The sequence below is a fragment of the Copidosoma floridanum genome, unplaced genomic scaffold, assembly GCF_036245765.1.
Source record: "Copidosoma floridanum isolate Cflo_tuat_1 unplaced genomic scaffold, Cflo_Japanese_pri ptg000006l, whole genome shotgun sequence".
NCBI lineage: Eukaryota > Metazoa > Arthropoda > Insecta > Hymenoptera > Encyrtidae > Copidosoma > Copidosoma floridanum.
The window spans coordinates 15,970,906-15,985,536 of NW_028321883.1; the positions used below are offsets into that span (position 1 = coordinate 15,970,906).

A 14,631-nucleotide genomic window follows, 5' to 3' on the forward strand; every position below is an offset into this window, starting at 1 on the left:
GGATGTCTTTAGAGCAAGAATTAAGGATGTCTTTTAGATATCTGTGGTGCTAAATTCAATGATATCTTACAGATATCTGCTGTGTAAATGAAATGATATCTTGAGGGTATCGTTTAAATCGTATTAAATAATAGAAGTAGCATTTACGCAACTCAAAGAACCACAGATACCTTTAAATTGAATAAATTTATAATTCATTTGAATGATGGCCTTTAAATTATAAATTAATCAATCAATTCATTAAATTCAAAGGTATCTGTAGTTCTTTAAATTGCACGATGCCTTCATTATAATAGATATTTTTAAAAGTGTATTTTTTACAATTGTTTTTTTACGATTACAAAATACTTTATACTTATGTCATACTTAAGAATCACTGGTTTAAGCACAATTAGAAAATTAATTACAACATAGGCTGTTGATTGACTCCTCTTTTTTTTTCTGCCTGTCAGATGTTCTACGCAACCAATCTTTAATGCGTTCTTGTACATCTGATACAGTAGATGCAATTTTTTTTCGTGTAGCACCTATAAAAATGTTGGCGATTAATAAATTTTTAAAAATACATAAGTTTTCAGAATCAAAATACATACTTATGATTATCGATGGAAAATGGAGATCCATTACAGCAAGAGTTCTATGAAAACCGTACCAAGTTAAGTAGTTGACGACACAGTTCATGTTATAATGGTAGGCATAATCTTATTTATAGTATTAGATAAACTTATTCCTCCCAGGCTTAAAATTTTGTTTTCCTAAAGAAAAATATTCAATGTTTTTTAGTTATAAATGCTTAAACTAGAACTAGGTAATTTGTAAACAAACCAAATACTTACAAATTGAGATGACAAATTTTGATTTAATAGAAGGTCTCTATCAAAAGTTACTAATTCCACTTTTGAGTTGAAAGAAGAAGAGCAGAGAGCACAAAAATTAATAAAAGATTAAGTATAGATTATTGAAACAAATGACACAACCTTTTGATGATGCCTCTGACGAAGAGAGCTGGACAAAAAGCGAACGGGATCCGATGTGGCCTGCTTGACAGCTGATGCAAAAAAGAAGGAGGTTATAATCCACTTAAAATATATAAGAACCGTGCACCTCCTATATATATACCGCAACCAATCGCACCGGTGGCACCGGCTTTATCATAATGATGTCTGAATAAGATAAAAATATTGATATCATTTTTATTTATCGTAAGTTATCGTAATGTTATCGTTTTCTACATTAAATATGGTAACTCCAAAATTGTTTTTTCGATAACATTTTGACAACACTTAAAAAAGATATCGGTCAAAAAATATAACTCTAAGATGTCTTTAAAAGTTATCACATAGACGTCTTTTATGAGACAACTATAAGGCATCTTTTCTTTCGATAACCTGGACATAACTTTAAAAATAATTTTTTCGATAACATTTTGACAACGCTTCAAAATGATACCAGTAAAAAAGATAACACTAAGTTGCCTTCTAAAGTTATCGCGTAGACGTCTGTTAAAAGACAACTATAAGACATCATTTTTCGATAACTGTTCTCTAGATAACTAATTGATATCTTTTAGATAACCATAGATGTTATCATCAAAACAGACAGTAGATTCGTTCACCTTACAATCCAGGGACGGTCGGGGACGGTGTGAGCGAGTCGGAGACGAAAGTGAACAAGTGCTCTTCTCCGATCGTCCGCGATCGTCCCTGACCGTACGCGATGCGCAGTTGTACACGTTAGGTTAGATTAATGCTGTATGTAAACAATAGTTTGTAAATAAAGAAGTGCAAATACAAACAAGTTTGTTTACTTTTTGCATTAATCTAACCTAACGTGTACAACTGCGCATCGCGTACGGTCAGGGACGATCAGGGACGATCGGAGAAGAGCACTTGTTCACTTTCGTCTCCGACTCGCTCACACCGTCCCCGACCGTCCCTGGATTGTAAGGTGAACGAATCTAGTGTCGGTTGTCACCTCAATGTTTTGTGGGTTGGTGTATATACCGCCGCGGTATGTACTATATTGTGTGTTGTGGGTGTGCGGGTCTGCGGGAAAAGAAAAAGAATTAGGTGGGGGCACAGTTTATTGTGGGGGAGAGCCCGGAGAAGAGAAAAACGGAGTCAACGGAGCAACAGCTAGGAAGTATACGCGCATAAAAAGCCATAAAGGGCCCGCGTTTCTCCTGATTTCCAAGCAGTTTGTCGAGTGAGCTGAGCTCATGAGTTTCAAGTCGTAACAGAGTATTCGTCATTCGATCCGTTCCGTTCTATTGTCACGAGTTTAATATACATTTTTTCTATTGTGGATGCGCATATTTGTCTGCTGACTCATTTATTTTTTGTGTTGTTTATGTTCAGGTAAGTGTTACAAGTAGTGTTTTTTGCAGCTTACTTTTATCCACAGCATTAAATCCAATTATTCAAGTTATTATAAAACATATAGGTCTTGCGTGTTGTTGAATAGTTGTTTCGTACGCGAAACGCAGAACAATGGCAGTTTAATCTTCGTCTAACGAAAAAAAAAAAAAAAAAAACCATAATAAAGAAATTTAATTATTTAACGTTTGTCAATGCTTTTATTGTTACAAAAATTTTTAGAGTAGTATGGCACCCACGTGCTTAGATATATCATCTCACAATTATATACCTACCCACAATACAATCTTGTTTTGTAGTTTATATCGTATACTATATCTTGTGTCAAAGAATTGTAAGTATATGTAGAAACTCTTTTTCCAGGAAATATCATTTCTGTAGTTCGTGACCTCAAAGTGTGTTGTGTGTCGTGTGTGCTTTATTTTTCTCGTGTGTTTACGTTTAAGTATATACAATGCCAATGTCACACACCTTTCAGTATATTAGTATAGTATACCTATGGAATGGAATGAGAAAAGAGAGTCAGATGAGAACGTAAGGGCCTTGAGTCGACAAAGAAAAAATACGATTAGCTTAGCATAGTATATTATAATTAAGCACTGCGACGCAATTTTTCCACGACCAAGATCGTTAAATTTTTCCATTATTTTGCGCGTGTTGGTGCTTGTAATAATTAGTTAATATCTTACGCGTCACAGCCTTTTTTTTCCCTCTATTGTAAGTACGCCTCTTTTTTAATCGACTGTCCTGTTTGATTCTTTGTCTGCTTTTTGTCTAAAATGAGCGCGCCTGATTATATTTTATCGCCATAAGTACCCTACTTATTTGTGTTCTGTTACGGATAGGAAATGTTGATTTATTGAGACATAATTTTCAAAGCTTGGGATATTGCGTTAAGTTGTATTTGAGTAACAACATGAGATGAAATTATTTTTTGCAAAATTATTGTTTATGATACATTTTTGATTGAGTTATCACGTTTGTAATTGATTACCTAATTAATAAAGCGGTAAAACTACGGTATTAAACTTTAGTAAATATTATTTTGTTATAATGATAAAAAGTCTCTTTACCACGTAACATACGTAATGAATCTTTGTTAATCAAGTGCTTCAACTTGAAAAAAATTTTCTTATTACGGTGCACAGTTATTAATGTAAACCCCAAGTTGTTCTTTTAACGTTACTTTAAAGATTAAAGTCTATTGAAAAATTTCTGCTCACTTTATGCTTTGAGTTCTCCTGACTCATCACGTAGTCATGTCAATGTTTGTTATACTCTATGGACTTCCTTCTAAGTTTTTGTTTGTGTTTTATGGGCAATAACTAATTTCATGATTTGTTTACTTTCAGAATAATTAATTAATCATGAAAAGTCTATTGGTCTTTCTCATGGTAGCACTTGCGGCCGTTTCTGCAGTTTCGTTTACCGACGTGGTGTTGGAAGAATGGAAGGCCTTTAAGGTCAGGATAAATTAAAAAAGATTTCCAACTCTTTGAAATTACTGTACCAAAGAAACTAAATAAGATGTAAAAAAAATTTTTAAATCACGATTTTGAAATATTTTAATAATTTGTAGGCTCAGCACAATAAAGGGTATGAAAGTGATATTGAAGAAAAGTTCAGGCTTAAAATCTTTATGGAGAACAAACACAAAATTGCCAAACACAATCACAAATACGAAACAGGACACGTTACTTACAAGCTACAGCTTAACAAATATGCTGATCTGGTAATCATTGTTTCAAGTACTACGTAATGTTACCTTCCACGGTAATAGAAGTTTTATATTTTCGATGCATTATGTTTAGCTCCATCATGAATTCGTGCATTATTTGAACGGATTCAACAAAACTCAACCTGGTCAGCTTCAAGGCTATCAAAAGTTGCGTGGTGCGAAATTCGTTATGCCTGCAAATGTTGAACTACCCAAATCTGTTGATTGGAGGGATCAGGGTGCAGTGACTCCTGTCAAAGATCAAGGACATTGCGGTTCTTGCTGGTCTTTTTCAACGGTAGTTCTACTTGGTTTTTAATTGTTATTTCTGAAAAAAAAATTTTGATTGTTGAAGCAAAAACTTATTTTATTGTTTAGACTGGAGCTTTGGAAGGGCAGCATTTCAGACAGACTGGCAAGCTTGTGTCTCTTAGTGAACAGAATCTGATCGACTGTTCCGGCAAATATGGCAACAATGGCTGCAGTGGCGGTCTCATGGATAATGCCTTTAAGTACATTCGGGACAATAAAGGCATCGATACCGAGATAAGCTATCCATATGAAGGTAAAGACGACAGATGCCGTTATAGTTCAGAAGAAAGTGGTGCTGAGGATGTTGGTTTTGTCGACGTTCCTGAGGGTGACGAAGAGAAACTAAAGGCTGCTGTTGCAACCATTGGCCCAGTCTCTATTGCTATTGATGCTTCACACCAGACCTTCCAATTTTACTCAAGTGGTGCGTTCAGTTTACCTCGTTTTTTTTGTCATTTGTAAGGTTACTAGTGAATATAAATAAATATTATTTCGTTTATTTCAGGAGTCTATTTTGAGCCCGAATGCTCGTCCACTCAACTCGACCATGGTGTCCTTGTCGTTGGCTATGGCACAGACGAGGAAAGTAATGAAGACTACTGGTTGGTGAAAAACAGCTGGAGTGAAGGATGGGGTGACAAAGGATACATCAAGATAGCCCGAAACAAAAACAATCATTGCGGTGTAGCATCATCGGCTTCATACCCGCTCGTCTGAATGTCAATTTGAAAAGACATAATCATAATATCAAGTGCACACATGCATTGAGTTATTTGTACGTTTGATCGTGCGTTACACTATAACTCTCAACACACGATTTCCAGTAAAACTGTTACAAATTTTTTTTTTCTTTTAATTTTTTTGTTAAAAAGATACGATTTTTCATAAGGAAAACATGATGTACAATATACGATGGATCCTTGATTGTGATAATTTGCTGTTTTTGTAGAGAAAGTAACGTGCAAGTCATTAATGATAGCACGTTTCTTTCATGCAATAATTATAATTTTATACTTTTCAAACACACAAGTACTGTGAGCATTTTATGCATTGAGATATTTTTATGATATTAAATAAAATAGGATTTAAAGTTTTGAAAAAAAAAACCGTTAGTTTATTTTTGTCTCCTTATCCTAGTAACAAATAAACCGATTTTCCGGGAAAAAGTCTTTATAAATTACTTGTTCAAACTTTTCCGCTTCGAAGTCAAGCGCGCACTACCATTGGTTAGGCTCAACCTGGAGGTTGCCTCTGATTGGTTGAGAGTTGCGGATACGGATCGCATGCGTCAATCGGAAAAGGGCGTGTGTGGGAGGCGCACTGCGCGCACTCTACTATAGAGAGCAAGAGAAGAGCTCAAGAGCTGTCTCTGGGACCATGGTGGTGGTGGGATGCTGAAGTCAAAGTGTTGTATACAAGTGTTCTATACTTACTATATATAGCTGGAAGGAGAAGCTGATAAACGAGAGTAACCTGCAGCAACGGTTGATTACTGAATCAGACTGAACACGAACGGATGGAAAGACGAGAGGGACGAAGTGAACCAAAGTGAGAGAGCTGCCTGCATGGCTGCATGTGTGTCCAGAAGGTAATATACTCCAAGGAACGTCATTTTTGCTTTTTTTTGTGGCTGGCGTCGCGTGGAAGACGAGCTGTTGCTGCTGCTGGGTCACCCGAAGGTTGCCATCACCACAGACCCAATCACCATCATCTACACGTAGCAGCTAAAGCGCGGCCATCACAAATCAGACATCAAACTATTCAGACCCCCAAGTACATATATAAAAGGAAGCATCAGGAGCAACGATTTAAAAGGCTGGTAGAGAGAAAGAGAGAGAGAGAGTGAGAGATTGGGGTCTAGCGTGTAATTAACGGTGTGTGGCGCGTGTGTACACTGTACAGGCATCGTCGCCCAAGTATTCTGAGATTTACCGAGTCCGAGCCGTCCGAGGGGGAAGATAAGTAGAGGCATCCAGGGCAAAGAAGACACTCGACCATACACCATACGCACGTACTTAGCTCCTCCCCCTCTCTTGCTTTCTCATCATACGCAAGATACTATATACTTTCCGCGACGATATCATCATCACCACGCATAGAGACATCATATATCTCGGGTTCCACGAGTATTATCCAAGATACCGGCATTGATGGTAATGCATGCGAGGAAACCACAAAGGATCAGTGATGGGTAAGCCATAATGAATTCTTATTTGTGCCCCTCTTTTTATCAAGTAACTTAGATTTTATAGTCGTAATCGCACGCTGTTGCAGTCTCTCTCTCATCCTGAGTGTCTCTCTCGCACTCGTTAGTACTTGTGATACGATAAAAGAGATCGCGACGATTGATAGTGTGTAAAGGATAATGTAAACATGCGTAACTCAAAGAGATTTATTTTTACCAATTATCCATAAAAAGAGAGCATCTTATTACATTTTTTTTTTTTTTTTTTTTAATCACTCTCGTTGTGTCAGCGAAAGGGTAAAAGAGAGAGATTAGACGTGTGCATGAGCATGTGTCTATGTATGCATACGTGCGCGGGTGAATCGTGAATGTAGACATACTAGACATGTAGAGAGTGTGGAGTCTACACACCTGCACCTTTAAAGTAACCCCTGATATAACGTTGACTTTTTTCACACACAGAGAAATATATTTCAATGGAACCATTATCTTTTCTGATTTCAGGTACTTCGAAAAGCATCAGGCCCATCCCTACCAGGTAAATGTGCATTTGCTGCTGATTTGACTTTTGTTACAACACAGCCTTCTTTCACTTTCATCTTTCTCCATCACTAAGTACTTATACATTAAATTTTGTAATCTTTCTGGCTCTGTGGATGTTTTTTTTTTTTCTTCAAGTTTTAGTTATCATTGCATCAGTACAATGTGCTTTAAAAGTACAGCTTTTTGTTTGTTCTTATTTGGTTCTTTGGGTCTTCATGAGTTTGTCACACAATTGATTATTTAAGTGGGTACTGGATACTTTTTCACAAAAGAATTAATTTTATCAGTTCTTGAGTTTAAGCATAATTATAAATTACAGCAATATATTTCTGCAATATAAGATGATTTAGTTTGCTCATTTAAAATAAAACTGAAAATTCTATTGAATTTTATTTTGTATGAACACTTTGATATCTTGATCGTATTACTGATTAAAATTATATGAATTTATTCAATTAATATCAATAAAGTATCAATATTTTACAGTATGCAGTATCCTCATTTAATTGAATGATTATAGCACTGATAAAGTAAAATTCTATACCAATTTAGTGTCTGCAAATAAGTAATTATATTGGGTATTTCCATTTTATGCATTGATTAGATCTATGAGCAAGTACTTAAATACAGCATGCTTAAAGTAGTTATTTGTTGTCAATTGTAATAAAGCCTATAAACGTCAAAGTTGCCAGTGTGATTGGCAAATAAAAAAAGCATCCAGACCGTTGTCAAGATTGTTTTATAACGTAAAATTCTCATGGACAACCTTTCTACGAGTCAAAACAAAAAACAACAGAAGACAAAAAACAAGATAAGATTCACAATTATAACAATTAACACGGAAAAAACGGATATTGGGGTATTGGCGGTGCTCGACTTCGTCTTCCGTAGGTTATGAGTGCTACACGCCTATTCCTACCTATCCGACATCCAGTATAATATCGCTCTATCTGCTGATGCTGTCGCTGTCGTTGTGTGTCATGTATACTATATATAATGTACGTATACAATATATACATGCCCACCATCAGTGGTGGCTGGCAGGCGGCTGCATGTATACTCTCTCTCGCGCGCCTCCTCTGCAAAGATGGAGCCGATTTACTGTCCCGCGTAGAGCGACGACTTTTCTCTTTATCATTACTCCAACACACACCCGTCAAATCCACACTTTCCCTCTTTGATCAACCACCCCCATTACTTACTACAATTGACCAGCAGCAGGTGTGAGAGTGCAAAAAAAAACAAGGCGCTTCCGCTCTCCCACTCCCATTTCAGAATCTCCTCGCTTTATACCTATAAACAAATAAGAAAGCAACTACTAACCGAGATCAGTCTCATCTTTTCTTTTCTTTTCTTTTTTTCTCTTCTCACGAAATCATCATCCACCCTCCATCCGCTCTTTTTTAATTTCTTCCTACTTGCTCACTCGTCGACGGCGCCTCAACTAAAAAAAATCACATATGTATATGTATACTTGCATAAATAACCCACACGAACTAACGAGCGAAAAAAAAATTAAAAAAAGAAGCGGGACGGAACTTTGTCGTCGTCGTCGTCGGCTGCGCGTCTGCAGAAGAGTAGCCGGGGCGGAGGTGAGCTTTTCGCGGACGTGTCGTCTTCGTCGTCGTCGTCTTCGGGGCGTCGTCAGCAGCAGCAGCAACAACAACAACAACAACAACAACAACAACAACAACAACAGCATCATCACCAACCGCTGCACCGGAGCTCTCGTCGGCGACGGCGTCCAACTTCGTCTCGTCGCTCGAGGTCGAGGTCGAGCCATCGTAGGAAGCGCAGCAGCTCTTCGGACACCGAAAACAGCGACAGTGACGACAGTGTGGACAACAGCAACAACGGGCACGAATTCTTGCAACAGGAGCACAATGACGACGAGGAGACGGAGGAGAATCTGCCGCAGCCACTGGGACGCGGTGCCAGCAGCAGGAACGACGGCTATTATGGTCTGAGCAGATGTCCACCTCCCCGGGATAGTGGTGCTAGTGGCGGCAACATCAACAACAGCAATATCAATAACATCAACATTCAAAACGACGTTGACGAGAAAACCTCGTCGTCACAGTTGCACTCCAGGCAACGTCGTCAGCAGCGCAGCAGCAGACGCCGTAGCACTTCCCGATCTACGGCTGCTTCCTCATCTAAGTTGTCCTCATCGTCGCGTAGTAAACATAACCTGCTACCGACCGAGACTGTTGCTGCTACTGCTGTCTCTGCTGCTATTGCTGTACCCGTTACAGTTGCCACGGGTAGTTATCATCGGCGTCGTCGCAACGAGCATCTCGAGCTCCTCGACGACGTCGATCTACTCGAGCTTCCGCCAAGAAAAATCAATAGGTCGTCAGCATCGGATTACAATAGGCAGCAGCTCCGGGCGTCTGCTCACGACGACGAGGAAGAGGTGTTGGCGGAGGAGGACGAGATCGTGGCGAGCATGTCGTGGAGTAGGCACTGCCAGAGCCGCAAAGATGACGACTACCCGGTTGTGCGAGTACGGACGTTCAAGGACGCGGTTCTCTATCTTTTTTCCTTTTGCTTTTTTTTTCTGCCAACATGTACACATGCACACTTGGCTCTTTGAGGCGGTTCTTTCTTTTTTATTTTCATACTTTAGATATACATTTTTTTTTTCCTTTTACGCGAAATACAATTTTATTTATCAATTAAATGACATTTGCTATGGGTTAATCGGTAAAGTTGTTTTGATAACAATCAAACAACAAATAGGAAAAACAGGTAGATTTTGGAGTGCTCCAGTAGTTTTATGGAACATGTAGATGTATATAGTATGTGCCTAAGTTTTGCATTTATTTTTTATTCTCTGTAGATGTAAGATTTTGTTTATCTGCAACTAATTTTGTACAAAAATTATTGTTGGCAAGTGTATGAAAGATCAACAAAGTCAATATGTTTGTGATGAGAATGTAATGTTTTAATTCTACTTTAATCTCCTATTTCATTATGTATTTACTATTTGCATTTTTGTTATTTTTATCACTATTTCTTCAAAGTCACAACACTTGTTTTTCCCTCTTGTTTTGCTTTATTTTTGTTAGTATTTCAAGTAGTCAAATATCTGAACTCTATATTGTATAAAGAACAGCCTCGAGACCTGTGTCCTGGGTTTTTTAAATTTATGTGTATTTCTTGACTTTTTTAATTGCAGAACGCTAAGTACAGCAGTTCTAAGGGTGGCTACTCGTCCTCAGCGACATCGGAGAGCAGGTATGAAGGACGACCGCGCGATTCACCCAATGGCAACTCTTATAGTCCAGCTGGGGGCTTGGGGTTGGGCATGGGAGCGGACCGTGACAGTCCACGCAACTACTCTACCAAGCCTCTGTACAAGAAGGAGAGAGAAAATAGAGACTACAAGTTGTCCTCCTCTAGGGATAAGTATTCCGGTAAGTTTTGTATTTAATAACTTGGATATGCTATTGGAAAAAAATTATATTGTAATTATACAGTATAATTATTAATTATACTGTAAGCAAAAAGTACGGAGTAGTAAAAAGTGTCGTGCGTATAAGTACTGTCATTTTTAGTAAATTGTGATCTATGGAGCAAAAAATGTAGACAAAGTTCTATTTTAACGTTATTTATTTGATTGTGCGGAAAATCTTGTCTGTGTAGATTGTACACGATCTCCAAAAGACAAGAGAAGTCGAGAGTCTAGGGATTCTGAACACAGGACCAATCATGATAGGAGCAGTGGAGAAGTGAGTTTATTCAGCTTATTTCTTTTTTTTTTTTTTTTCATATATATATGAAAAAACTCTTGGATTAAATATGAATGAGTCCAAGAATTCAGATATTACAAGAGTTCAATTCAACCCAATATCTTTTGCTCTGTTTTACACGTGTTAATTTCTGTTAAACACAATTTCATTCTTTGTACCAATTCTAAAATTTCATATAACTCATCCATGCATCTTTTTAAATAGATATTACATCCAATAAAATTATCTTCAAATTCATCAAGAGAATCTTCCTCTCAAAGAAAACCAACACACAATTCATGCCAGGTAAACAAATAATTTTACTTTATTTTTCTTAGTACGCTTGCTCTACGAGAAAGCGTAGCAATGTAAAGAAAAAAAAAAAAAAAATTGTTTATTTAAAAATCAATAGGACAAGCGGGGGGACGAGCGAGGTGCGATGGAGCGAACCGCGAGGTTTGGTGACTGGTCAGAACACATGAGCTCTTCGGGTAAAAAGTATTATTACAATTGTAAAACTGAAGTGTCTCAGTGGGAAAAGCCACGGGAGTGGATTGTTCGAACTGATAGTCGCCAGCGCCAATCCAACGACTACTCATCTTCTAGGTCAAGTAAGTCTTGTGCTCATCCATCTCACTTTTTATCGTATCAATAAGAATACTCAGAGTTTCACATCCAACACCTTTAGGTCATGATAAACATTCCAACTCGCGGACGAATAGTGGCAGTAGTAGTACGCGGGACGGTAACAACAAGTCATCGTCACGGCAATCGGACAAGCGTGGTGATTACTGGGGCTCCTCGGGTACGAGTAATCGTGATGAAATCTCGTCGCGAGAACGAGACCGTTCCGACAAAGAGGCCGTCGGTAGCAGTAGTAGGGATCGCGAACGCGATAGGGATCGTGACTCCTGCAGAGATGACGTGGTCTCGATGACTGCACAGAGCCAAGCGCAGGCTGCTGCGGCTGCAGCTGCTGCTCAAGATCGACAGGCTCAGGACATGGACATTTCGCCGGGTGACTCGACACCTACGTCTGAGACTATTGTCAGTACCGGTCTGCATGACACGATGCTCCAAGGGCCCGTTCTCCTAGCAAATGGTAAGATTTAAAGTTTTACTTCAATCATAATTTACTTTCCGTGTTATTTCAATTTCCTCATCTCGCCTTAACCATTATTTTTCATGATTATTTTTTAGCGTTACCTAGATTAGCATCACACCCAACATCTGTATCCCAAACGTCAGGAAAACTTAGTTCTCCAACGCAGCAACACGCAAGTAATACAACTGGACCGCCGGTTTCGCTTCAAAATCTTCCAAGACTTTTGTCACAAATTACTGGCAAAGAGCAGCCTGATGCGCAAAAGGCTCTTCAAACTATTCAGACAGCAATTCTACTCTCACGACAAGTAAATGCTCAAGTAATTTTTTAAGCGGGCATCCTGCTCATAGGACCCTAGTTTTGGTACTTCTTCTTTTTTATTCAATTTCTTTCTTAAAAAATTGTAGTCCGGAGCTGGAGATAGATCCAGTTGTGCAAGTGATATTATGATTCCATTAAAAGTGGATACAACTAGTAATACTACTGGTGAAGGTCCTCCTACGCCAACGCATTCTGAAACGCAGGACTGTTTGGACGCGCGAAAGTGTAAGTTTCAATACAAATACTTATGTCTCTAGTCAAAAGCTTTTTCAGCGATTCGTTAAAAGTCAATTTTTTTATCATAACAGTGAATAGTCCTGGGGGTGTAAATAGCAGCGTTCAAAATATAAGTTCCCTGCAGAGCATCAGTACCTTAGGCAATTTAGGTAGTTTAGGCAATGGTGGCCTCCAAGCGCTTTCCCGAGTACAGCCACCCTTAACGCCTTCGTTAACACCCTCTCTCGCCAATCATTATCGGGATGATTTGACGCAGCATGTACGCGCTTTTCCTGCAGATATACTAGAAAAACAGGTAACTCCCTTTTTTTATTATTAAAATAATACATGTTGCTTTTGTCTATGTACAAAGTTAGCATTTAATTTTTATTTTATTTTGTATAGGCCCAAAAACTAAGTGAAGAAGCACACACTATGGGTAGTCTACAGTGCACACGGGTATCCGCGGAATTGAAGACGGCTCGGTCGATAGTGAGGCTGACCGAAATTCAAGCGACACTTCAGGAACAAAGGTTTGTATTTAATACCTTGATTAGCTTTTTAAAAATTTACGAATATAAAATCAGAAAGGTAAAACATTATTTATTGATTTTTCAGGATATTATTCCTTCGTCAACAAATTCAGACATTAGAGGAACTGAAATCCCAAAATTCCTTCATGTCTGATGATTCTTAGTGTAAGAGACTTTATAAATAATAATGATAATGATAATAATTAATTACGAGCTATAATGAATTCATGCAAACAGAAAAGAAACCACTTATTATGCTCATTAATATTGAAATAATCAAGATTGTACCTAAATTGTCATGAAATAGAAGTGATATACATAGTGAAAATAAAAGAACAGAAAAACGATTGGCGGGACCCAGAGAGAAGCCATGCGAGTCTTACAATAATTGATATCTCCCTGGGAGTAAACACGGGGCCTATCTCAAGTGAAGAAAAAAAAAACCTCTTTTGTATTGGATGCAACAAAGAAGATTAACAACATAAAGTGTGACCACATAAATGCACTTGTGCGCGCAACACTCGCACTAAAGTGGCTAGAGAGTTTCTGCAAGCAACAAAATAATCAATATTAGAAGAAAAAACAGTTAATTTCAATACTTCTGAGTTTAATCAGACTTGTAACTTGAGCGATAAATTGTATATTTGGTCTTGTTTGACGATTGTCTTGTATTACTTACCTGTCAATGTTTCGTGTCCTCAAACGACGAGGCAGCATTTTAATATATTGAATCGAAACGATTTTTGTTGTAAGTCTAGTATAGGAATAAAATTCATGCCAGAAGTTTTAACAAAAATTTTTTACTTAAACATTTTTTTCCACAAGCTTCCCGAGGACAGTAATATTTTTGTATCAGTATAAAAAATTTAAAAAAACAACAGTTTTGTCATTCTTTGTTTGTCTTTTAACTTAAAATGATTCAAATTGAGCATCAAAAATTGAGGCTTAAAGTAATTTTTTGCGCTGCTCTTTTATAAGACCGTGATTTTGTAATTAATATATTGTTTTGCAAATATAATTATATGTAATTGATTATTATTCATTCTAAATGATTTTTAGATCAAAATATGACATCAGAAACCGTTGAAGTTTTAATTATTGTTTTCATTGCTTCAAAGTTTTTTCAACATAACATAATTTACGTGGTTAAAATGGTAAATCTATACGATATCAATAAAAATTGTAGTAGGCGGTAACGTTAAAGGAAAACAAAGTTAAATAATACATCTGCCCAACATACCACGAGAGACCCATGAAAATATTTGGTGTAAATTTTTGTACCCTTCGTCAAATACATCAACAAAATGGGATATAAAAGATAAGATTTCTTAAGTAATTTTTCAATTTACTAATTTCAAGGATTATCATCTGTCTTACAGAAAATTTCAAAGAATGTCGTGGATGACTTATTCCAAGTAACATTTGATCCGTTCGAGTTCCATCAGTCCTAGATCAATAGAAGTAATTTTCTACATAAAAAATAGAACTTACTTTTTCTATATATGTGTATACAGTGTAATTCTTTTATTTAATGTAATGGTTGATTCATATAAAAATCATGAAAATAAGAATATTCAGTTTTTTCATTCT

At 37.3% G+C, this 14,631-nt stretch overlaps 2 protein-coding genes across 5 annotated transcripts; both read left to right on the top strand.

Moving 5' to 3' along the window:
* The first annotated feature begins 2,106 nt into the window (after nucleotides 1-2,106).
* Nucleotides 2,107-5,510, top strand: CtsL1 (cathepsin L). The gene is made up of 6 exons (XM_014351863.2): nucleotides 2,107-2,357; nucleotides 3,728-3,838; nucleotides 3,955-4,107; nucleotides 4,187-4,390; nucleotides 4,471-4,828; nucleotides 4,910-5,510. The coding sequence occupies exons 2-6, from the start codon at nucleotides 3,743-3,745 to the stop codon at nucleotides 5,119-5,121; spliced, it is 1,023 nt and encodes a 340-aa protein (XP_014207349.2). The 5' UTR covers nucleotides 2,107-2,357; nucleotides 3,728-3,742; the 3' UTR covers nucleotides 5,122-5,510.
* A 245-nt stretch (nucleotides 5,511-5,755) lies between these two features.
* On the top strand, nucleotides 5,756-14,570 carry wcy (WW domain-containing adapter protein with coiled-coil wacky). Of its 4 annotated transcripts, none has more exons than XM_089598677.1 (13): nucleotides 5,756-6,595; nucleotides 7,094-7,127; nucleotides 8,658-9,638; nucleotides 10,314-10,551; nucleotides 10,781-10,866; nucleotides 11,092-11,172; nucleotides 11,279-11,477; nucleotides 11,555-11,968; nucleotides 12,067-12,278; nucleotides 12,379-12,517; nucleotides 12,601-12,824; nucleotides 12,914-13,041; nucleotides 13,127-14,570. In XM_089598677.1, exons 1-13 carry the CDS (start codon nucleotides 6,555-6,557, stop codon nucleotides 13,203-13,205), a joined length of 2,856 nt encoding a protein of 951 aa, XP_089454803.1. In that variant the 5' UTR covers nucleotides 5,756-6,554; the 3' UTR covers nucleotides 13,206-14,570. The 4 variants fall into 4 exon arrangements, with proteins under 4 accessions (XP_089454803.1, XP_014207368.2, XP_089454804.1 ...); XM_014351882.2 differs by having other exon boundaries at nucleotides 5,757-6,595; nucleotides 8,658-9,659; nucleotides 13,127-14,569; XM_089598678.1 differs by lacking the exon at nucleotides 8,658-9,638 and having other exon boundaries at nucleotides 5,759-6,595; nucleotides 12,067-12,290; nucleotides 13,127-14,567.
* The last annotated feature ends 61 nt before the right edge of the window (nucleotides 14,571-14,631 follow it).